The following is a 25,694-nucleotide window of genomic DNA, read 5'->3' on the forward strand; positions in this document are numbered from 1 at the left end:
GAGACCCAATTCTTGTTCAGCTCAGACAAAGAACTTTGTGTGTCTGGCCTTTGTTGCCACTGGTGTCCCTGAACAGGGGGATATCAGCTGATTCCCTACAATATCTGAGCTGTGTTTGTACCTGATGGAGAATTGAAGCATTCAAAATTTTTGTGACTGCTGTATGAGTTCTTTAAAGTTTTGGAATTTGGTAGCCAAACAAATATTGTCCGGGGAAAAAAGCTGCATGCCTAGTGTCAGCTTTTTATTTTGGTAGAAGAGGAAAGTTTTGAAACAATTTTATATTACAGTAAAGCTTGTAATTGGTTTTGGGAAAGCAGTTTTAACAAATAGCATTACTCTTAGTTCATGTGTGTATACAGTAAATGTCTGTCCCTTTAATTTTAAGGTAATCTTGTTAGTGCTTTTGGCTATCAAGAATCCTTTATCATAAGTCGATATTTATCATAATGTGGTTTTTAATCTGTGTTTCTTCCTTTTTGTTTACAAACCCCAATAATTTGTAACTTCCCAGCCTACATTATAGTTCGGATATTTGAAGTCAATAGAGACTTTCATTAACATCAGTGAAAGCAGGACTGGATCCATAAACCCTTTTCTTGAAGTCATCATTTTAATGATAGGCAGGAGGAACATAATTGTAACTAAAATTTATGAACAGTGAACCTATTATACATAAATATTGTTGTAATGAAATGAAATCCAGTCTAGTTAGTTACTTCTAGGTCCCAAGTACTTACAGCTTAAACTGTGCTTGCTTGCCTGGTAGAAGTGATTGATTACAGATTTAAATTTGATTAACTTCCAGGAATGCACAGAGGAGAAATGCTGAGAAAAACAGAATGAAAGGAAGTGGGAAATTTACTGTGCATCGGGTGTGTGCTTGGTTTGGGGTTGTTTTTTTTATTTTGTTTCATTGCATTTTTTAAGGCAAGATCAGTGTTAGCAGAATAGGAGAACTCATGATGTTAGCATCCTTCCTGTGTCAGCCAGAAAGTGCCAGGGCAAGCTGCAAGTGTGGGCTAATGCCATTCTTTCATGGATGTGCATCTGGAATTAGCTGCAAGCAGATGGAAATGGGTGATGGATCACCACCTCGGCACTCAAGCATTTGGAGATGCTCTTGGGGAAAGCCCTCTGGAAGAAAGCCTGTTGATTCCAAACCTGTTTCAAGCTGGCTCCTTTCCTCCTTTTCTCTCCTTTCACTGTGTTTCATTTTTCTGGGTCTACTTCATTAACTTTTGGAAGCTGCAATAATGAGAAATTTAGGCGAGTGGAAGAGGCTGCTTACACAACCATGAAGGATAATTAGGATGTGGCTGCAGCTGCCTGCAGGCCATTTGTTTCAAAGTCACCTGCTGACAGCTGAGCACTGTTTCCTGTTTTCACAAAGCTCATCATCTTTTTAGGAAATACAAGCTGGAGACCACTCAAGAGGTACTTGGAGTTCTTTAATTTTTTTGTGCTTTTCTAATGCCTTGCAAACCAAATTACATGAACTGCATTTAATCTGTGAATCAACAGTTGGCAAAACATTATTTTGGCATAGAGGTGACCATGAACATAAATATTCTACCCAGACTGAATTTCCCAGACTTTGCCTAGGTTTCCTCTGGATATTTTTCTTCTGTATTTGAATTTTGTGCTTGAGAAGACAAGGAAGATATGAAAGAATGTAGTGGGTAATAGTTGATACAGGTGAGTACAGGACCTAAAAGCATCTCATTGTAAGGTGCTGATGGAGGGAAGGGTTTAGGATCATCTTTTTGCAGGGTTTTCCTGATCAAACAGGCAGGAAAATTCCCTCTCATGAGGAATGTTTCTTGTCTGAGCACTGAAAGGGCTTGTGTACTAGAATGTTTTGGGATTTTTTTGGTTGTTTTTGTTTTTTTTTCAATGAATAGTGAAGCCTTAAGTGATAATATTAAAGATTTCCATGCTGTATGTTGGTCTTAGGCTTTTTAACAACATCCAAGCCTGTAGTATCTGTAGTGGTCTGAATAATGATCATTAAAGTTGTACCATTCATATGCTATAACTTTCACAGAAGTAAGTTTGGCCCAGTATTTTTTTATATTTGACAGGTCTGCTTTTCCTGACTGGCATGGTAGTGTCCATTCTGCTGGATGAAATGCCCCAGTGATGGAATTTTTGCACAAAATTTGATATCTGGGACCATCCTGCAGTTATTGTCTTTCTGGTAATGCTATTGGAGTAGATGATTTTTTTATTTTTCAAACGCTGTGGAAAACCTTAACCTGCCAAAGGCGTGTTTCACCCGAGTTCACGAGGGAGGGCAGTAAAAGCGTATGACAGTTAATTACGATTGCGGCAGCCGGATGGAAAAGCCGGGCTTGGCAGGTGCTCCTTGCTGACAGGTTCCCCCTGTGCAGCCCCCACACAAATGTCAGACTCAATAAAAATCCTTCAGGCTGTGCGAGCGAGGCGGCTCTCGCGTGGGAGTCTGCTGGCAGGGCGCTTCTGTATTTCAGGAACCTTTTAGCTCTGTAGTTCACGGAGAGGTGGAGAGTCCTGCCAGGAGGGTCTATTTCAACCTGTTCAAATTTTTTTGATACCGAGCATTTTGTCATGTCAATGAGTTTTACATTTGTTTTGATATGAAATTATTTCCAGAGGTTTCAGTGAAAGGGTTATTTGAGACGCTACCGAGTCCACAAGTATTTTTAAAACCTATAAATTCTGATTATGATCGCAATTCTTTTGTTTGGGTGGGGGGAAATAATAAAGCCAGGTTTTATCCATGTGTAAATCTTGCCTGATAGGATGTTTTGGGAGAGAAGGTGGGCTAGATTCCCTTGTCACAAAACTTGCATTATAGATTTCAGCTATGTGGGGATTAATCCATCTGCTGTAATTTATCCTGGGTACTTCTCCTGAGGTCACTCTCTGACCTCACAGCTCTGCCTGAGGTAGGGTCAGCTGTGCAGGAGAGGGGTCCTCCCAGACTTGCTCCTGCTTTTGCAGCCTCACAGTTGTTGTGATGTTAGCAGCTCTCAAAATGTTACTGTGTGAAGATTTCCTGCATTTCCACATGCACAGTTTAGCAGTGCAATTAAATTAAGGTCCTGATTCTGAAGCCAAGGTGTTCCGACAGGCTTCGGTGCCATTGAAGTCAGTGGTGGGATAGAGAGTCATTGGTTCTCCTTTATGAAATTTAGGTGGTGCTGGAGACTTAAATGCATTTTTCAGTGAAAATGACATCTGGTGTTAGAAAGCCAGTGAAATGAGTATTTTTTCAGAAATGGCTCTAGATGGTCAGATGATGCAAATGTATGCTTGCTTTAGCTCGCAGTAGTGATGCTTACCAAATTTCGTCGTGGGGTGAAACCGCAGTGACTGCATTCTCAGACTGTTTTCAGGTTTCAAATATTAAAAAATCTGTTAGAAAAAGGGGAGGGGGGGGGGAAGAAAGGAAATTAAATAAGTAAAAATGTACAAAATAAGAAGTTGCTGTCAAAAAATGCCTATAGCAGGAAGGCTAACAGATTTAGATGTGATTTCATACATCTGGTTATGTCTGGAAACAAAATCTTCTTGGCTTCAAGATCTGTATAAGCTAGTGAACTGTATGTACTCCTTGGTGCAGCGATAGGATCGGGCTGTGGTTGCTTTTATATCCCCTGGAAGAAGTATGAGAGTGGTTTAAGGTGTCCAGGGGGAAATTTCAGTGCCCACTGATACATGAATCCAGCTGGCTTGAATGGTCATTGGATATAGCCAGAGGAGATAGAAATAAAAGCTGTGGAGAGTCCTCTCCTGCTATATTGATTTTGGAGCTGGTGCTCCTGATCCATCAGACAAAGGCAGAATTAATTGAGATCAATTGTGAGTCTTTGGTAAACTGTAGAATACATGGTTTATTCTGCCAAAATTTATATTGGGAATGCCTTTAGCCAAAGTAAAATACCAAGAACAGGTTTGTCTTTCATATTCAGTGTGGATAGTCTTACCTGACAGGCTTCAGGAATCTTCTCTGGTGGTCAAGCTGAGTGCCTGTGCAGGAGTGCATGTGTGCTTTGTCTGAGACTGGTGGGATACTTCCAGGATTAGCTGGAATACCACATAGAGGAGGATTTCTGTCTCTAACTGCTGTAATGACCTTCTCTACCTCTAAAAACTTCATTGAGGACTGTAAATAAAGTGGGGTTGGCAAAAAATTAAAACAACACATAGCCTAATGCATTTCATTAGGGCAACACCAGCAGTTGCCTGAAATTCTCATGCAGGCTCCTCTTTGCTCACACATTTTTTTATTTCAGAGGTACTTCTGGTTGGAGCACGGCTCCTGGTGCACACAGCCGTGCACACACATGGCCCTGCGTGGATTATGTGAGGGGCTTAGCTCTGGCTGCCTGGATTTGCAGGCAGCGTGTTGACAGGAAATTAGTTTGTACCAGGACGTGCCTTTGGAGGACCATTTCCAGGCAGTTGTGCGGATGACATCAACGTGTGGAGGTCAGGTGGAGGCGGGGGAGGCCAAGGCAGCCCCTTGGCTGGAAGTTGGTTTTGGCAGTGCCTCCGTGGGACTGGACAGTTAATCGTGGTTTGTTTCTCTGGCTGCTGTTTGTGTCAAAACTCCGGGCAGCCTTAATGAACGTTGCCTGTGTTAATTTGGAAGCCTGGTGGGAAACCATGGGAAAATGGAAAATGGCATCCTCGCGTGTCACCCCTGGAATTAACGGCTCGGGCAGCACCGGGGCTCTCGGAGCACACCGTGGCTCTGAGGCAGCTCCCAGCAGCTGGGGAAGAGTTCTCTCCCTGTGCCTGCCTGGGATTTTTATAGGGTGTTCTGTTCAGCCAAAAGCTAATTTCTTGTAGGCTGCGCTAAAATGGTGTGATAGCTTAGTGGACTATGTAAATAAAAGCACTGACAGTAGAAATCTGGGCTGTCATAGGAGCCAGGCACTTCTTCACTTGATGCTGGTTTTGTTATTGATATTTTTTGCATGCATGGACTTAAAATTGTTTAATTCACTTTTAAGAGATAATAAAGCCCTTAATAATGTCCTAGAAGCCCTGCTATTGTTTGAGCTGTATAATACCATGAGTGATTGCTTAACTGCAGTTTTCTGATGATGCCCTAATTGCATGGAAGTCTTTGCAATGTGCATTTCCCTGTGGGGATTTTTCTTAGAATAAACACTTCTTTAATGTGTTGTGGATTTTTTTTTTTTGTAGTTAGAAGCTTGTAAGAAATGTTTACATTGCCAAAAGATGTAATACCCGTTCTAGCCACCTCTCTCTAAAACGATTTTTTTTTTTAAGGAAACAAAGAAAAGTTTATCATCTCCTCCAAAGTCTTCTAGCTTCAGATCATCTCAAATAACGTTAACATTTTTGTCCCAGTTTTACAACTGTTTTTTCCTTTGCTCAGTCTATTGGGTATAAAGTGGAGTAAAATTGCAACTTATGCAAGATGGGAGGCCTGGATCCCTACTGAGACTAACTAATGTTACAAAGTTGATTTTAATTTCCTTTAAGCTGTGTGTCTTTCCAAAAGCATTTTCTATCCATGTCCAACACCAGAAGTGTTTTATCACACTCAGCCCTCTATAAGGCAGTGGGACTCTGACCCATGGGTACATTAGAAATACTCAAATATGGCTTGGGAATTTCCAGTGTGGCTGCAGAAACTCCAGAATCTGACAACCAGGTAACCCAAGTCCCTTCTCTAATATTTCTTAGCAACCTAAATATTTTACTCTCTTAGCCAACATTTGTTATAACTCCTTTAAGATGTTTTCCAGACTGGGTGTGATAAGTTCACTGTTTTGCTCTGGAAAATTGCAGAACTGGTTGTAGGATAGGAAAGTTAGGGGATTTATTTGGAGCTGTACAACAGTGATGGAGCCATTACTGTTGCTTTGGCTCTGGGACATCACTGTGGTCACAGGCAGGCTGGTGATGGGTGGGAGTGCTGCAGCAATATATATGTATAATAACTGTACAACTGTATTGTGCACTCTCTGTCTGATGGAAATAATCAGAGCACTTACATTTTAATGTATTTAATATTTTTATTTTTTTGGAAAATGAAAAAATCAGGATGATCGTACTGCACTTCAGGGAGTGTAGATGCCTGTTTATCTGTATAAGCCTTAAAGAGAACTTCTGGAAAAGGAATTTCAAAATATTTGAGATTAAAAAATTATCTTAATCCTCTATAGATTTGGTCTTGTTTTAAATATCAGACTTCTTTTTGCTTGTTAGTTTATAGGGATCCAGAAGAACTGGAGAGATTTTGTTTTTCCAAATTGAATTGAAAAGAGCCTATTTAAGGGTAGAGAAGTGAAACTTTCCCCTGTGCAGCAGAGGAGGGAATAGCCCTGGAAGAGCAGTCCTGTTAGTAAAAGGTGATGGAGGTGTGTGTCTGCCATCCACAGGGGAAGGTTGTGTGGAAGACAGTGAGGTTTTGGTGTGTGCCAAGAGAAGGATTCCCAGTTTCTGACAAAGGAGGATAAAACTCACATTTTTGGTACAATCTCCAGCTGTTGTCCCTAGGCTGCTTCAGTTTCCCAGCCCCTTCTCAGCAGAGGGAATACTTTATGCTTGTCTGCTTAGGTTTTTCATATATTGTTGATTTCAAAAATGGAGTTTTCAGGTTTTTTAGTGTTGGGTTTTTTCCCTGGTATCTGGAAAACAAACTGAGTTAAAGGACTGACAATGCAATTATGAGGCAGTTGGTCAACACTCCATTTATTCTCAGGTGATGGAGAGAATATAAAAATGTAGAGCAATCTGCAAAACACATAACTGCCTAATTTTTTATACTGCATAGGGTGGTGTAAGCTCTCAACTGGATGGTGCTAAAAATGAAAGTTTGTGTGACTAGTAAAGAAGTGGCTTGAATTCAGTTTTCTTAAATATGTTTTTTCCAGATACCCACATTGTGCTAAATTCTTTACAACTTCCATAGCAGGGCAATAAGTGGGAAAAAAAAAAAAAACTCAAATCTCAGTTGCTTTGCTGAATACCAAGAAAACCTATGGAACTCAAATTCTCTGATTTGGTTTTACTCACTTCATATCACTGATGCTGTGTCAGAGGTTGAAGGCCAAAATAAATGTTGTGAAGAAATAAGGCAAAAAGTTGCATCCCTGTGAGCTGGAAAGAATAGTATCTTTTCCTTTCTCCTGTTTCTAGGAAGGCAAAGATAATGCTTTGATTTTATTTTTTTTTCTATAAATCAGCTCTTCAGGTGCTGGGAATGTAGCAGACCGTGTCTTGGCTCAGCTGCTGACGGAAATGGATGGGATAGAACAGCTGAAGGACGTGACAATTCTGGCAGCTACGAACAGACCGGACATGATAGACAAGGTACAAATAGATGCACTGTCTCTAGCCTGTTCCTCTTGAAAATACCAGATTTGGTATAATTCCATCCTCTTTTACTCTCCAAACTGTTGTCTGATCAACTTAATGATGAAGAGTAGAAGTTTGGAAATGAAGACAAGGCAGAGGAATGGTTCATGTCCCTCACTTTTTTTCCCCCCTCTCTACAGAATTTTTAACAGAAAATAAAGTTTTATGGTAGCCTTAAATATATGTTTCCTAGAAGAAGCTTTCCTTAAGCCAAGCTTATTGAACTAGTGCAGCAACATTTCTGTCAAACTGCTGCTGTGGTTTTTGCTTCTGTTGTGTTTGTTTATGCAGGAGTTTGCTGGAGTTTTTTGGTTTCATTAGTTACTTCCTTTCAAGGATTAAGTGTCTCAGCAATTCAGTTACCAACTGTAAACAGGGAAATTTCTCTTCAAATTCCACAGCACCTCTGCTGGTGTGACAAGAGCATTTCAAGTTTGTGAAATCTGAAGGGTTGTAACACTTACTGCAGAAAACATGCAAGCACAAACCCAACCCAGCAGCCATCTAGAAAATCCACTTTAAAACAGTTTACCATTGTGGTGTCTTCTCATAGCTAAGTGCAGTAGATGGATCAGTCCGAAGTGATTTCCTTTAAGATATGATTTGTAGTGTTGGTAAGATCCTTTATTCCACAGCTTTTCGCCTTCACAACATTATTGAATTTGATGACACATTAATTCATTAAGTTTTTATTATCTTTTTAGAATTTCTTTTAAGTTTCTTAAATAATTATCACTTTCTGAACTAGTTTTGGAATAGTATTTTTGTTTTTCTTGGAGCAATCAGGTATAAAATACATATGAAATATGTCTATTTAAGGTATGGGTTTTATGCACATGAAGTCTTGTGAAAAAACTTGCATTTTGGCTGCAGAACACAGCCTCTTCACTTTTGAACTGAAGGAAGCCACACAGCTGATGGAGACCTGACAAAGGCTTCCTCAGAGCTTGCTTGTGCATTTATTTATCTGTGAGCCTGCTACGGCAAAGCAGAGCTAGCAAAGAGTTTTCAGTAAAAGGTAATAAAACTCATCAGTGAAAAGTGTGCTTGTGCAAGATTGAAACTTTCAAGATTTCACTTTTGTCAAATTGATTTGTATAGGTACACAGTTTGTGGCGATTGGGGTGGGGCCATGTCTCATCCCCAGTGGGCACAGCTGTGAGCAGCACTGACAGCAATGAGCCAGGGAGTGCCCAGGGGCACTGACCAACCACCAAAGGAGCAGAGGGCACACAGGTGTAAAGCATGTAAGATGAAGAATATAAGAGGTTGGGCAAAAGAACAAAAAGGGCAGATGCTTGAAACCTGATACTGTACGCTCTGTGAATTGTGGCCGTCTCGACTGCGACGTGTGCTGTGACAGATCTGGAGTTTTTTTGGTGACTGTTCTTTGGGGTAAGACTAAGCTGAATTTGAAAACATTCTGATTGTTGAACAGCGGGGAAATTTGCTTTGGTATCAGTTCAACATTCTGCCTTGTTGTCTCCATCACCACCTGGAAAATGAGTTCTATGTCATTCTCCCTTTGGCTGGATTTCTCCTGGGCACATGGTGAACACTGGTTTCTCATATATTATGTTTTACTTAAAATACTGGCAGTACTGGAACAGAACTTCGGTGAGTTAAGGGTGCCACCCTGCAACACAGAGGACTTTAGGATAGAATCTAAGTTACTATGTACTATACCTATATCATTCCAGATGCCAATCCAGACCTCTTAGCCTGGGAATGGAAGTTTTCATTTTGATAAGATGCATAAAAATGTAATGTCTTCTGTACATATGAATTTTATGGGAATAGCGAACTTTTAAGAATGAACAACAGAGTTTTGTTATCCAGACCAGACAGGCTGTACCAGGCCACCATCTTCTCCTGGGTCCATGCAATATTTGCAGTGCATGAATTGTACTTTTTCCTTTCCCTGGAAGAACGAAGATGATACCAGAAAGCATTTGTGCTTCACTAATGGGAATTCAAATTCAATTCAAATCTTTCAGTAGGGATTTTAGTTTACCCTGTAATTGGTGATCCCTGGAAGGTAAGAATTTGTTAAATTAATATTTTATATGGAAATAGTTATGTATGACAATAAGTGAAAGCCCTGTTTTCATAGATAGGTATGGTGACTATTAATTTTTGAAGGTATGACTTTTACATATGGTATAAAAGTGCAATGCACTTTCTGTTCTCTACTTCCAAGAACTGGGAAACCATCTGGAATACTTTTTTGTGACTATTCTTCCATTTTCAAATCAAGAAATGCTTGATGAATGTGTGTTTTCTAAGATTTCTATGCCTGCAAAATTGGTAACAATCCATCCAGCATTTTAATTTATGTGGCTCCTGCTTAACTGACAGTGATGTGATGATTAATCTCTTGTAATTTGCAAACAGCACGTGGGGATATCAAATGTAAGGGTATTCCCCAGTGCAGACTTCATTTCATTATCCCTGCAAACACTACAGTACATTGCTTTTGGAGAGTGAATAGATTTGAGTCAGACTTTGTATAAAGTTCTGTGTAATGGGAAACTTGTTTGGGCTTGTCACGGATGCCTATTAATAACACGTTTCTCTAAGATGTCATGATTGTATTGAAATATTATTGCATCTTAAAGTTGTGTCTCGTGTTTGTGTCTCAGCTACTTTGCATCTCATTCATGTGATGCTGGGGAGACTTTGGGATAGTTTCTATTTTCTATAAGAATACAAACGCAGCACGTACTGTTTTCAGCCATGTATGGTACAGAAAGTGATTTCTCTTGGAAGGAAAATATTCTGGAACAAGATGTTCTGAACATTCTTTGAAAGTGATACAGAAACAAAACACTCTGAGTCAGTAATAATAGTAAAATCTTTCCTTTTCTTCTTCATTCTATAAGCAGAATTGATGAGCAATAACTGGAAAAACTGCCTTTTGGTTTTGGTGACTTACCCACTCAGGAGTGATTTTTCATACCTAAAATATGTAGCAGAAACTTTATGGAGCTGCTTATGATTCAAAGCCTGTTTGTATTTTCCTATGCATCAGTTGTCCTAATGAGAGATCACTCATCCCTGCATAAGATTGTTTTGAACCCTCTGTATAAATTGCTGACCTTGAAGTGAAATGTTCTGTCCAGATGTACATGTGAACAAGTTTTCAGGAGTGGTGTGACATATTTCCATGAAAGAAAACCTATACCAACTCGTCAGGATTTGTGTGCCCTGTTTTTCCTTCTCTCACTGGAACCTGTTTTCCTGGTCTTTTAGTGCTGGACTTACTGCTGGTGTAAAAAAGGTGAATTGGTATCATTACCTACCCATGCAGATATCTTTTTCCCCTCTCTTAAGCAGCATTTCAAACTCCATTAGCAAGGGTACGTGGGGAAAAAGGGGAGACTGTCAGATCCCCAGGGACCTTGGAGAATGTTTTAGCACAGGAAACACTATGCACGTGATGGTTTTCCCTCCTGCTGGGTCGAATTTGAATGTCAAACACTTTAGCTGTGATGTAAAACACGAGGCCCTGAGTGAAGGGATGGCCCGTGGTTCAGGTGGCATCCTGGTGCTCCTGACAGCTTCACTTCTCCTTATCTTGGGGTGCAGAAAAGAGTATCCTCAAATATGTTATTTGCATAAGAATGGCAGGATGTGATAGGACAAATGAAGACGAATGGGAAGCCGTGCTGTCAGCATTGCCCATTGTCTCCAGATTGATGATGGTCTGGATTTTGTCTGCATTTGTGGGCTTCAGTGTAGTTTAATCTGGAAGCTGTCCTGCTACCAGAATACTGAAGAGCTGAACCTTTGCAAATGCTTCGTTAGCACAGGAGGGCAGTGCTCGGCTCCCTATTTCCAACCATCCTGCTTGTTGCTATAAAAACATGTATTTTGCATATTGTGCCAGTGCAGGGGGTTTTTCCTGCCTCCTTTTGCATTTTTATTTTGCTTCTAAAATACTTCCTGCTCCCTAGCCTTCCTCCTTACTTTTTTCCTCTTGTATCACCTGCAAGTTTTTCTGCTCCTTATGTAAGCTTTGTTGACTTCATTCTATTAACCACTGGCTTTGAATTCAGCTTATTTTGTTTAAGAGTCACGTGAATAACACTGAGTTTTCTGTTCTGGTTGCATGGACAAAATAGAACTGCAGCTGATATTCTTCCTGCCAAGCATGAGGAAAGGGAATAAAACTCCCTTCCCCCATGCTTCAGTTTTGGATTTGAAGGAGTCTTCTGGGCAGAGAAATCAAGCAGAGGTTTATCAAATTTATCTGCCCCTCAAAATGTTGATTACTATGTACTTATGGGACAATCTTAAAGTGACTTGTTTTGATGGTGATAAAAAATGCATGAGAGGACCATTTGGCAGAATCAGTAAAGAAATTATAATTTCTTGCCTGGAGCAAAAGTGAATAATCTTTCCTCTTTAAAAACATCAAAGTTTTCACTCATTCTGAAGGCTCATGGAAGAAATTCAAATATTTAAGTTTGCAATTTTACAGGTTAAAAGGAGTAGGAAGAGTATCTTACATATTTATTTGTTATTGTCTGGAAATGTGTATGTGCTGTTAAAAGCAGGTGATGCAGTGGCACAGTCGTTCTTCAGCAGCACCTCATATATTTTCCTGTTTACATATTTGGCTGTTTGTGATTTCTGTTTTGCCCAGATGCATCTCACTAAAGGTTATTCCTGTGTTACAACTCTGACTTGGTAGGATTTCAATTTTCCTAAATGTTGTATAGGACTGTAGAGTCAGAAACCACATAATCCATCTTCTGTCTTGCAGTGGAAGGGAGTGAGCAGAGTAAGGAAAGGGGGATAAGTCTCTTGCTACCATTTCTCAGTAGATTTCATTCAGATTTGGAGGACAGGGGACCCAAGATTGGGTGCTTTTTAGAAGGACATGGTGCAGAAACATTTAACTTTCCCACCTCTTGTGTTCTTGTGATGCAGTAATTCTGAATAGGAAATGAAGTATGGGAATGCAATCGCTGTATCTTTCCACACTGCTGAACCATTAATTATTATTTTTTTACTTTAAATGCTGAAATACCTCTCTGCTTGTCAAAGGACACTCCTCATATTCTTGTAAAACCTTGGGATTAAAAACAGCGAGTGAGATTTTGTGGGTCTCCTTTTCAGTCAGGCAGCACCTAGAGCATTTACATCATCTTGCCCAGGTGCAAGTATGACTCTTTGAAATAACAGAAGATGTGGGATTTCTTTTGAAGACAAGATTGTTCTGGAGCATATAATAAATTTTCAGAAAATGAAGCTTTAGGGAAAAGTTATATCAAACTACATGACATTGAAAAGAGGATCTGATATTCTAAAATACTTTCACAATTTTGGCACCATCACATTTTCCATCAATTGGTTTTCTTTGGTATGTGTTTGAGTTTTTCCCCTTAATTTTCTTAAACCTGCAACTCTGACTGGGGCAAAGAGGTGCTCTGGAAAGTTTATTAGAGGTTCAGCTTTGACTTTATTAATATCAGATCTTTACACATTAGGGTGATTAGAAGCTCATTACTTTTATTAAAAAGAAGAGCAAAAGAGTGAAATGAAATTATTGAAAGTTTTCACACGTTCTTTTCACCAAACTGAAATGGCTGAATTGATATAGCTGATGAACAGTGTTGTTTACTGGCTTAGAGTTTCAAGGGGCTGAGACGCCCAGACTTTGAGGCTGGATTACAAAGAATCCATGGTTTCTAAAGATCCTGACCACTGTTACTATGCAGAGGTAATTTTTGGGATAAATAAATAAATAAATAAATATATTTGTAGCTCTTTAAGTCAAGTGCTAGATTTTAAGATGCACCTGAATCTCCCTGTCACCCTTCCCTTCCCCCTCTGCCTCCTTCCTCACAGATGAAAACTTTGTTTTCTCATGAGCACAGCAAATAAAATATTTCCAGGTGTGCAAAAGTGATTTTTGTTTCCAACTATTCGATTGTCAGAGTGTGGAGGGCTAAGTAGTAAATCAGCCTTAAGGCTGCTATGGTTTTAAAAACAAAACCTTAGTGGTGACAGCTGAAGAGCACAGTGACTTTTTTACTCAAGATTTATTACTTGCCTGAAAAAAAAGGTTGGAGGGAAAACTTGTTGGTCTGCATATTTTCTCCTTTAGCAGATATACTATAGGGCCAGGACAAGTTAGCTTTATTTTGTCTGTGAAAACATACATTTAAACAATATATGTAAAAATATAATAGTTTTACTTCAAATAGAACAGAAAAGTCAATACCCTTCTCTTGTTGTTTATAGTGGAAAGCATTCCTTGCGTCAGCTCAGTCGTGTGTTTTAGCATCACTTCTACTTTTATAAACTTCCCTGCAGCACATGCCAGAAAATTTACTTCAAGGTACCAATGTGTATTTATCTCATTCCAGAGATGGAAAGGTAAAAGCTACAAGGCAAAGTTTGTTCTTATTCAGACCTCCTGCCTGGGGGTCACACAGTCCAGCGAAGGTACACAGGGTGCTAGCAAGCCTCTGGATACAGTGGGAACTTGGAAAGGCTCATGGATTCATGTCTGTTGTGTAAATGCCATCCTGGTTCAATGAGTCTGTAACTGTGATAGCAGGTTTGTGGTTTTGGAGGTTTGTGGTTTTTTGTTTTGTTACTTTTGTGTGGGGGGTTTTTTTTGACAGTGACATGGAAATGATGCTGTATTTCAAAGATAACATGGGAACATCTGGGGTTAAAATGAATAATGCCTCTAAAAATGAAGAGCATGTAAGCAGTACATGCAGACTGGGTGTAAATTCCTCAGTGTTGGGTTAGGTCAAGTCTATTCTTCATGTAGATTTAGTGACAAAGCAAAAAACTTTCTTTATCTAGAGAAGTAACACTGATTTTATGCCTAAGTGTAATGTACCTGTACAGCAAAGTACAGAGAAGACAGAGAAGCAAAGTGCAGCAAGGCATATTCCACAGTCAGTGTGCTGGATGGCATGAGTCTTGGTTATATGTAATTAGCTTCATTAGGGTGGTGATAACAGTTAAAGGAGAGACATTCCAAACGGCCTTGGGTTTTAAATATTTATGGGAATGATGCTGGAAGGGATGTTAGTGTAATATTGAGAGCTGCAGAAGCTCGAGGAAGGGCTGCAGTTAGGGTGTTTGGGCTGTAGCCACAGACATTTAGAGCTTGCTTTGCACTTGGTCTTCTGCCCAGCTTTCTTCTTTGTGGATGCAAAATGCATAGTGTTTGTCCAGTTTTTTGTGTATGCTATATTAAAATAGCATTATAGAGGATGTTGTGTTGTCAAGTACTCATGAGTTAAGAACTGGCTACAATCTTCATTCATTCATCCTCAGTGTGTGCATCATAATGCAGTCTCTATTTACATTAATTACAGATGTGTGCATTGTGCATGATTAATTAAATTGCATTCATTTGGAAAATTATTTTTGCAACTCATTACGATTGCCTCTACTTTAATTGCCTTAATACTCACATTTCCATGCTTTTGAGGGCTCTGATTAACACTGTTTACAATCAGATGAACCATCACTAGTTTCTAACATGTTACATCATTTTGTGTCGTACTGAGATCTTTGTTATTATCAGCAGTACAGGACTCTCTGGGTCTGCCACAAAAAGCTTGTTTGCTTGAAATAGGTGATGAATTGACAACATTAAGCTCCTTTGCTTAAGGCTTTGCTGTTTTTTTTGTGGGGTCCACTGTACAAGAATGAGACTTTTGCCTGTTACCCAGGATATTTTCTGACAACAAAAGAATGTTTTTGCTTCAGTGTCCAGACTTTTGGTTTTCAATGTGTTCTGTCTTCATATCAGTCTTTTCGTTCTGGTGTCTTCTTTCTCCTTTTGCTTGGCTGTATTCAAACAACTTCCTGCTGTCATTTTGGGAGCCTAAATCCAGCATGGGCTGCAGACTCCGTGAGCCTTAGTAGGATGAGTCTTTTGGGTGGGCAAAATTTGGAAAAGGTATCTACAAAATGTCAAGAAGCCTCACAAAGCCTTTTCAAATTGAGATGTTTCAAGTCCTCTGTAATGTGGTCAGGTCTCAAGACCTCTCTCCAAAGGTTAGGGTGAAAGAGTTTTATTTTTATTAATTTTTAAGAACTGTAAATAAAGTGACATTTTTCCTAGTCTCCTTCTCATGCAACAGCTGAAATGTTTTGACTGGAGCATTACAAAACAAATCAGTCTAAGGCAGCCAGCCAGCTTGGAAAGGACAAGAAGGTCAAAGCTTGGAATAGCATAAGCTACTAAATAGATTATTTTATAATATAAAATGTTGAGTGACTTCTATATTAACTGTTGATAGTTATCTCTCCCCTAATAGGGTAGGGAGCTGTTCCAGTAAAAAGGGAAGTTGTGGTGAAATGGAAGCCCTGGCTTTGTACAGGTCACTGGTTTAGTGTCAGTCAGAACCAAGGGCAGCTTGGGAGGATGAGGTGGCCAGCATACAGTGCCACTATCTGGTTGCACACTTAAAGATTGTGACCTTTTCATTTCTCATTTTAAGTTTAGGAACCCTCTGAACCTGAGGACTTTATAATCAGCAAGCTGAAATACAGTCAAACTCTTTACATCAGTAAAGGACTCTAAAGAACAGCTAAATTTAGGGATTAGGTGCTATGCACTTGTTTCTCAGTAAGGATTTTAGTAATATTTTATTTAATGTTCTTTATAGATATTAGATGCCATCATTAGTCCTTTCAGTTCGTTAGAACCATTTCTTTGTGAAATTTCTGTGGGGAGAAGGAAAAATAGATCACAGGCAGAATTTCCAATAGCTGATTTTTAGAAAAATTTTATTGTGTTACAGGCGATCCAGTTTTAAATTCATTTGCTCCATCTGTGATGAAAGTTGGATGTCTTGCACACGTGCTGCACATACTTTGAGGGATGAATGGAAATACCATTCCTGTGCAGTATATATAACATTGGGTTTGTTCAGGAAGGACATGTTCTTTCTCTAAGATCTTAGTTAAATTCTTAACATAAAACTCATTGTGGTACTGTAATAATGTAGCACAGGAGGAAAGGGAGCAATCTGGAGGTGACTGATGAATAATGTATCATTTCATAAGGTGTGTGGAAGGATTGATGTGCACTGAAGTGGAAAGCTAGGGCTCTCCATGTCCATGTGAGAGGTTAACATCTCCTGTGAACAGTGCAAACTTGCTAGACTGCTAGAACACTGAATGCCTCAGGGTTGGATTTGATATGCATAATAACAAAATTTTGGATGTGTTTTAGGCATGGTTTGATGTATGGGCAACTGTAAGAGTTAGCTCAGATTCAGGACAATTTGTGATATTTTTTGGGATAAAATAGAAAAACATGGAAATGACAAGGTGATTGAGAGCAAAGGGTCTGAAAGATTAATGGATATTTTGACTGAGTGGTGCCAGGCAGGACTCAGCAGTTCTGGAAATCTGAAGTGACTGCTTCTTTTGGGGGTTATATATTACATATTCTTACCTAGCTGAGGAATTAAATTCAAGAGGGTGTAGTCGCCTCTTCCTTTGTTTTAAATGTACATGTATTCCCTCCATAGCAAGTGAAGTTTTGTACTACAGAGAAGCATCAGCCAGGTATATGTGCTTTGAACACACTTTAAAGCAAAAACTTGATTGCTGTCTACAGCGTCTTCTTGAAGTACTGCTCCCAGTCAGGCGCTGGAAAAGATAATTTTGGGAACTGCCCTTTTGGGGGGGGGGCTTTGATCATATGGTATTGTTCCATGCAGAATGAAAGAAGAGTCAGGTATTCCTAAAGAGAAACTGGTTTATGCCTTTCATCATCCTTGCTGCCCTCCTCTTAGCCTCTTCCAGATCTATTACATACTTTTGGAGAGAAGGGGACCAAGGTACAACATGGGTTTGTGTGGTGCACGGTGATGTTTTGTGGTCTGATCTTTACCCTTTTATTAGCAATTAGAATTGTTAATTCTGAAATTAACACCAGAATTGCTTTTTTGACTGCTGCCAAGAACTAAACCAGAGTTTTCATCACTGTCTATTAAGACGAGAAGTGGTAATGATTCATCTCATGGCACATCTGTTTGTTTATGAAGAGAATATTGAATTTCCCATGTTTGGTGCTTTGCCTTTACTTACATTGAACATTATCCAATTGCTGTCTCCTGAGAGAGTCTTGGACAGTTCTTTACCATCAGCCTTCATCCCTGTTTCTTTGAAAACTCTATCATTAGAAATTATGGCTCCTATATGATGTAATTTCTCTGGTATTAAACCTCATAAAGGAGGTGTAAATTTTATACAGGAAAAATAGACGGAGATGAAGGGGTCTGTATTGTGTCGCAATAGAGAGGTAACAGGAAAGGCCTCTCCCCTGCCAGTGCATGCTGTTATCTACAGACAGATCCTGACAAGCACAGTTGGACTCTTACTGAAAACAGAGAAACAGAAGAATGAGAGATAAAGCATCACCCAATATAACAAGCTTAAGGGAGTTTGTATTCCTTTGCACTGTTGTTTATTGGTTCTGAAAAGGAAAGGGAGAAGAATGAGAAGCCTGGCACTGGTTTTGGTGCAAGTTTGGATACAAAATAAGCAAGAAGAAGCAAAGCAAAAATTAAAAAGAAAAGTTAAAGAGAATGATCATTCTAAAAGAAGTTTATCTTTGTATACACAACAAGGTATATAACTTATCTTTATATACCTTGTTGTGTGGAGAGCCTGAACCTGCCTATCAGTTTATAAAGAGGAAAACAGTGAAACAGGCAGCCATTGAGGTTTACTAGGTGGTAGGAAAAAAGCAATCTGTAAGGAGGGCTGTGTCTTTACAGTATGCAACAATGCACAAGAAAAGTGCTGTGTGCCAGCCCGGTCTGGGGTAAAACACTCCTGAGAGTGGCACAGAAAATGGAGGGATCACAGCATTGGTTCTTGCAGACAAGAGTGAATCTTCTTCAGACTGCAGAGAGCTTTGCTGTGCTTCAGAAATTGTTTTTCTTAGTGGTGAATGCTTTCTGCAGAAGTCACCAAGCGAGGAGAGGCAGTGTTAGCCAGTTTGCAAGGCAAGTCTTATTCCATTACTTAACAGGGAGGCACGTGAGCTATGTAAGCAAGAACACACGCCAGGGTGTGTGTGTTCATCAGTCAGCATGTGGGGTGTGTGTAATTGGCAAACACACACCTTGGAACATGTTCCTGCACCTATAAAATGGCCATTTATTTTAGTTTTATTAAGGAATGTAAATACCCTCTGCTAGCTTACAAAATTCTCTTTTTTACATATATAAAATTGAAACACTGTTCTTTCATGCATTTAATACTGAAGTGTGTTAAAGTCTTTAAATACCTGTTTTAGTGCTTAAGCACTAGTTTGATCTGATATCTGAGCTTCTCTGTTGTCTCCATGCACTAACAATTCCATTTGAGTGGGTGTGAGGAAATGTAATTTGACTTCATCCTAGATTTCCCCATTGATTCCTATTCCTTGTGCTCCTCTGAGCTGCCCCACCTGTACTTAGAAACAATACAGTTCCCAGGGGAGCTGCAGTGCAATCCTTATTCTTCACCCAGAAGGACTGGCTTCAGAGGATGTCACTCTTAAATGATGGTTTGATTCTGTGTACCAGCAGGGAGGGATTTTATGATGTTGCTTCAACAAAGTCTGCCTGCTCTCCACAAAAAAGTGTTGTCCAGGGATGGAAGAGTGCAAAGAATCAGTGACATGGAAATAGGCTGTGCTCCTTGCTGCAGTTGTGGCAGTGTACTGGCTATAGAAGACTGACACCTTCTTATTGAAGGCCTCTGTCTCCTCTGTGCATCGTGAGCAAGAGTGATGGAAACAAAGTGAAAGAGCTGTAATTGCTGTAGGCACTGTAATTGAGGCATTAGGTGCAGTTCTGTCACTGTTTCTCCAGAAATTGCTGATTAACATTCACAGAGCTCAAAAGTCTTCCCTCTGTGCAACCCCACTGCGTGTGAAGGGATTTCAGAACTATGGCTGAAGGGGAAGTCTTGTGTTTCCTCTTTTTTTGGGTTACTTTTTTTTTTTTGGTTACTTTCCAGCAAACAGAGCAGAGAAAGGAAAGAAGCCACCACAGAAGGCTCTAGGTCATGTGGAAGACTTGTACAAGACCATTTACTGGCTTTGTAGATAATAGGACTCTGTCCTGCCTTTGTTTTTCATGTGAAAACAGAGTACATTTTACAGGAGATGCCACATCACAAATAAAGAAACTGTTTAAGCAGACACATTTCCACAACAAAGGCATATTTTGACGTCATCTGCCAGCAATGCTGTGACAGAACGTAAATAATGTGGGCTCTTAGAAAAGGAAAAATATTAATTGGAACCATTAACCTTCTGAGACAGTGAAGACATTTGGAAATAAATGGTTTTAATTAGTACTGTTCTAAGAGAAGAAAAGTTGTGGTTTGATTCAGAATCTCCAGAGTTTGTGTACCTGGCTGGCCACCTGAAGTTTTGTGTTCACAGAGAAATGCAAAGTCATTATTCAAATGGCAGCCTGGTTTGTTTTGTTTTTTTTGTGTTCATTCTGTGGTAGGATTTTCATGGGTTTACATTTGATTAATGTGGATCTCAGTCTCATAAAAATACTGATGGAAATGATATAAAAAATACTGATGTTAAACAATCTTAACCTGGAACTCCTTCATGCTCAAACAGTTTTCTTTACCTGTAAGCTAAGGATTGCCTTTCTTTCTGACACTGGAATAATTTATGTATATGCTGTACTGTAAGGTTCAGCGTGGATTTGAATGTCTGCAGAATTGGAATTATTTCAGAAGCTAGGAAAGGTGACTAAAGTCACTATTTGATTAGGCAGAAATACACCATGCATACAAACAGGTCTAAAAAAGGCTTGTTTTGGCAATTCTGACCCCTTTGAGTTTTAACATCATCTGTTTATATAACATATTTATATAATATACCTAAATCATTAATAAAATAATTTGGTTTTCTACTTTTCTTACATAATAACAAAGTGAAAGAACAAAGCTTTGCTGAAGGGAAAAAAATTGAGATGTTTTGTGGGCTATAAGAGTTCTTCCAACTCCACCTAGATGAGGGAGAGAGTGAAAATGCTTTCTCAGCCAGATGGTCCTGATGCCCTGGGCTGATAAGTTCCTGCACATGGACAGGCTGCACAGCCATCTTTTGGTAGGTGCACCAGATAAAGCTGGTTTTGCCAGAAGAAATTTTCTTGTATGGAACATGAGAGTAAATCTTGCTGCTTCAATTTCAGCTTTGAGCAGTAGTGATGTGTCTAAATGTTGGCTTGCACTGATAAACATTCTGGGTTAAAAAAACCCATTTCAAGTCCTGTCCTCATCCACAATGTGTTCTCTTCCAAAGAGGTGGTTGGTGTATTCACATCATTCAGCCCTTCACCAAGTATATGCTATCTTGGAGGAAATGAAAGAACAAATGTCAGGGTCCTGAAGGTGATTTTGCTTTCTTTGCATGTGTTTTATTGGGGTACCATGGAACAAAGACTTTTTATGATTTCGAGTATTTCTGTGGTAAAATGGGTTGTTGTGGTGTTCTTCCTTGTGGAAGAATATAAAGGTAGTCTGTTATCATTCTGTATTTTCCTTGGGTTTTTTAATAGTTTATTCAGCTGTGATTCCCTATTCTCTAAGGAGCAGCTGTTGCACCTGATTCTCTGTTTCTTACTGTTACAATGGTCCTGGGCATTCCATGCTTTTGTTTCAACAGTCATTTTACTCATGCATGTGAAATTATTGGATTTTCTGTGTCTGCTTGTCTGAAAATTAGCTAAAGGATGCTAAATATCTGGACACTTGGTCTAGTTGTATTTCTTTAAACAAAGACACCTGTTACCTCTAGTTATGGAATATCTTTGTTACCAAGAACTGGAAGAAGAAACACTGAACATTTTGAAAGTTTTGTGCACATGTTTTTAAATTACTCTTCAGGTTCCCAAAACTTGGGATCAGCAGATGGCAGTCAAACCAAAGTTCCATCTCTTAGCTTGCATGGAGATTTCCAAATCCTGTGCCTGTAGGAGAAAGTGGGAAGAGAGACTCTGTGGCAGAATTGTGTCAGAAGAGATGTTCTTACACATGTGTAAATACAGGTTTGCCAGACCTTAAAAAGAGGAGCTTTGATTTCTCTCTGTCTGGGATTTGCAGAGGCTGTTTGTTTTCAGGTCATTGGACTTGGGAAGCTCTTGAATTTGTTTTTTAAAGCCTCTGTGGGTGTTTTGAAAAGAGCAAACTGCTGGTTGGTTTGTCTCACTATTGTTCTAGAGATGTGTCTATTTAAAAATATTTTCTTATTCAACGTGTGTAAGGAAAGAGCTTAGATTTTACACCTGGAGTGTCTGTCTCACTATGGAATATGGGTTTTTTATTCATTAGTTTATTTTTTAAGAAATAAAAAACGTGTTCCTTTAATTCATGGTGGTTAATGCTTAAAAGGAAATATTTTTTTTATGCTTTCTACTTGTAGTTTAATTATTTCTGTGGAATAACAGCTAAGTGGCTGAAGATTTTTCAGTATTATATGGTCTTTCTATTTACATGCTATTCTAAATAGTTTGACACTTGCAAGCCAGTACAGCTGTATTTAAGTTGTTGATGGAGTAGTTTCTTAGAGCTGCACCTTCTATGTAACACAGTTATTCCAAAGCTTAGTTATGGAAAGCAAGAGAACTGAAAGGAGTTGTAGGGTTTGAGGTATTGTTATGCGTTTATTGTACTATTGCTTTATTATATTTTCATGTTTTTCACTCTACAATGTCATTGAACTTCAACCTTTGCTTTTTCTTTTTTTTTTTCCATTCATATTGCAAATTCTATTTTCTGTTTTCTCCTGTCTGCTATTAGGAGCAGAGAGGGAGAAAATCCCCCTAATGGAAAACAAGCCAACAAAAGAAAACACTTTGTGGGGAAAAATACTCACAGGTTTTATCATGAGTCAGTATTTTCAGTTCACACTTCACATCTCCCTTTTCCCTGGAGGGATTAACACTGCCTGTTAATTGAAGAGCACAGTTTATACTGAGCATTATTTAACATATACTGGTGGAATTACTGTACTTCCTGTTTTGTATTCACAATAATAGGTTTCTGAAGAGTTGCCTTTGTATAAATACCTCACTGACATTTTAGGCAAGTGTATTCATGTCTTGGAGTAAGCACGAAAGAGTAATGTGTTGGAACACTGCTAAAGAAGGAAATCTCTTTGTGTTTCATAAATGATACCCCTAAAGCCTTTTAAAAATCTGTGTTTTTAAATGACAGCTCTGCAATGGTTTTGTTTCTTTGCTTTATGTTATTCTGGCTGGAATTGGCTGTAGCAAAGCATAAAGGGAAAATTGTGGCTTCAGCAAGGAATCTTCTCTGCACCTGGAGTGCTCTGCCAGGAAGCCTGATATACTGTCACATGGAATAGCAAATCTGCAGAATGTGTTAATGTTAAAAGGAAGTGAAAACTTCATAACAAATGAGCTATTAATGCAAGTACAAATTTCCTTATATGTCTCTTAGTCCCATTTAAAGTCACTTGCAAAAAATCAGGGGGCCATGGGGAGCCCAGGGAGGGAAGGTTTCCCCTAGGCTTTTTGTCCAAGTTTTGTCTGTAGTGGTTGTGGGACTGCAAAGTTCTTATGATGGCCAGAGCTGATAATGCCTGATGGAGATCAGGTCAGAACTAATTAGGTTTTATTATGAAAAGTCATTTGCTAATGCTTAGTGACTATCTGGTTAGTTCTGAAATTTATTTTGAGTCTCTAGAGAAAGAGAAAAAGATTGGAGATAACAGTAAAAGCAACTTTTTCTACATGAATGTTGAAATTAATAGAAGATATTTAGCCTGTGTTAAAGGGTTGTTAGCTCTCTGAAAATGTTTCTATTTAATGTTTATTTTTTTAAAGGTACACAAAATTGACAGTGGGCTGAATCTCTGGTTCTATTTTCTTTACCTTTTAATTAGATTTTACCATGTGATGTAGGCTCTCCAGGATGTGTGAAGTGGTTTCTTACATTCTAAAATGTGTAGAAAAAGTAACAAATGGGAGGATATTTTTTCTTCTTCAAATTAAAGCTGCTAGGTGTAGCTTTACATATTTTTCACATTTACATATTTGATGAAAGTACTGTAGAAAAAAACCCAGTCTTGTGTTTTTGTGCTCTCAGTTTCACTTCAGTTTTCACCTGGTCTGTAAGTGACACTGCAAAGATAATGTGTGTTTAATCCTGAAATCATCTTTGTCCTGTTTTATAGTCTGAGAGGGGAAAAAAATGTGGGGAATTTCCTTTTAAGATACCCTCGTTTCCTGCCTTCTCTTTAATCTCCACACAAGATATGCTTCCCAGAGAAGTGTCAGCTGGCAATTGCTAGCAGTAGCAATGCTGCATGTGCAGACCCTCAACTGAGAAGAAATTCAATCATCTGACACATAAACCTGAATTCCCAGAAATTTAAGTAACTTGGCAATACATCTCCCCTGTGCATGAGTTTTGATTTGCCTGCCTGAAGCTCTGCTCGTGTCTGCTCCGCTGACAAGATTTGCACATTTGTGACAGTGCTCGTGTAGTTGAGCTGCATTTCTCTGGCTGAGTTGGCAGAAGGCTCTGGTGGAGACTTTCTGCTGATGTAGCTGTACCTTTTCCCTGGATGATGTGAGCCAAGCAGGGCCAAAAAAAAAAAAAAGGTTGCCTCAATTCTTTATGATTCTTTGACTGCTGTGGTACCAAACCTATATACCCCTAAAGAAATAATGTCCAGCATTAACCACTCTGACTGAAACATTCTGGACTTGCTCTTAGTTCTGGGTTGACTTGTCTCTTTAAGGTGTCGTGACAGTGTTGCAGATGATTCTGAGAATTAAAAAAAAAAAGAAAAATAAGGGCATAATTTGTCTAGATTAAATCAAGTCTCTGAAAAACTCCAGGCTCTTTATCTTTGGAGCATTGGTGATGATCCAAACAGGAGGATTGCTTTCCCTGGAAGGATTCACCTAGATTTGGCCATGGAAAATATATTTGCTCAGCAAATTTAATCAGCTTATCACAAAGTTTTGCAGGCATATTCTCTGTGTTTTGGGTAGTCTGGACAACATACTGCTTTCTGAGTAGCTGCAGCTCCATCGTCCATGATGTCTGCAAAGCACGAAGCTGGGCTTGGGGAGAGGAAAGAGCTGGGAATTCTGAGGTCCCCCTACTGTGCTTTATGGCAAAGAAAAGGACAAAAAGATCTAGAAAAATCTTAGTTTCTTGAGTGGATGTTAGCTCTTGGGATTTTGTGGTTGTCATGGCACAGTACTGCAGACAGAAGGCAAGCAGGGAGTGCTCACCCTGTTTGCAAAATGACATGATTGAGATGCTGCTTGTGGTCATATTAGATGCTTGTGGAGAAGCAGAGGTCTAATTGTAGCTGCACCAGAGCTCTTAAATAGCATCCATTTAGTCACCCAGACTTTGAGAGAAGTCTGTGTTTGGTTGTGATGCTGGTAACCACTGCACCACATTCCTCCTCAGGGGCAGAAAAAGAAGCCAAGACTTAAAAGAAGTAATTTCACTGCTGCCTTGCAAATAGTGGTGCAATCCACAGGCTACTTATCTGTGGTAGGGTGTTCGGGTGGCTGGTCTCTGCACAGAATAACATCCTCCTGCTACCACAAATTGTTCTCATCAGCCAGATGGGAAGTGTCTGGGCTGGGGATTGGCTATTTATGTTGGTAAATTCAGGAAAGCTACTGGGAGCAGTCGTGATGGACCAACACCATGCTGGGCACTGTAGAGGAAAAAACCTGTCTCTGCCAGCCCCAAGAAATGAGGACCCCAAGTTGCCGTGCTGTCAGCAGTGTGCCATGGGAAGATTTTCTGCTTTTCCTTGCACATAGCTTCCTTTAAGCTTCAGAAATAAAACCTGTACAGAATATGATAAAAGACACTTTAAGGTTGTAAATGCAGATGCTGAGAGTTAACCAGACCTGCATGGGCAGCTGCAGCTTGATTTTGTTTTCCTGTATGTGTGTGTGTGTGTGTTTGTGTTACAGGGTCCTGCCAGAGATTTCCCAAGTGCAAAGTATTTGTTTGAGGGATTACTTATGGATGGCCCAGTGCCAGTGAAAATATCTGCTCTGAGTACAGCAACAATCAAAACCCAAACAAAGCATTTTAAGATATATGCTGAGCAGTATGGGCATGATATAAAAATAGTTTGATGATTTTTTCTGAGATGGAACAATGTGGCCAGTGCCCACATGGAGCTGTGGAGGAGGCTCAGAGATCAGCATCAGTCCTTCAGGGAGTTTAGCCACTCAGATAAGGGAACATGGCTTTTATCATTACAATTTTAAACTTGGCTAATTAAAAAG

General features: G+C 39.4%; 1 protein-coding gene across 6 annotated transcripts in view; it reads left to right on the forward strand.

The window, feature by feature from the left end:
• The window catches only part of AFG2A (AFG2 AAA ATPase homolog A), a 161,443-nt gene that overhangs the window by 41,070 nt on the left and 94,679 nt on the right, over window positions 1-25,694 (forward strand). For all 6 annotated transcript variants that reach the window (XR_010360656.1, XR_010360657.1, XM_064416416.1 and 3 more), the window contains one exon: window positions 7,212-7,338. Coding sequence is in view for 4 of the 6 variants with exons in the window: in XM_064416416.1 (XP_064272486.1) it covers window positions 7,212-7,338 (127 nt within the window). In the remaining 2 variants the exon portion in view is untranslated. The remainder of the gene's footprint in view (window positions 1-7,211; window positions 7,339-25,694) is intronic.

The sequence above is a fragment of the Passer domesticus genome, chromosome 4, assembly GCF_036417665.1.
Source record: "Passer domesticus isolate bPasDom1 chromosome 4, bPasDom1.hap1, whole genome shotgun sequence".
NCBI lineage: Eukaryota > Metazoa > Chordata > Aves > Passeriformes > Passeridae > Passer > Passer domesticus.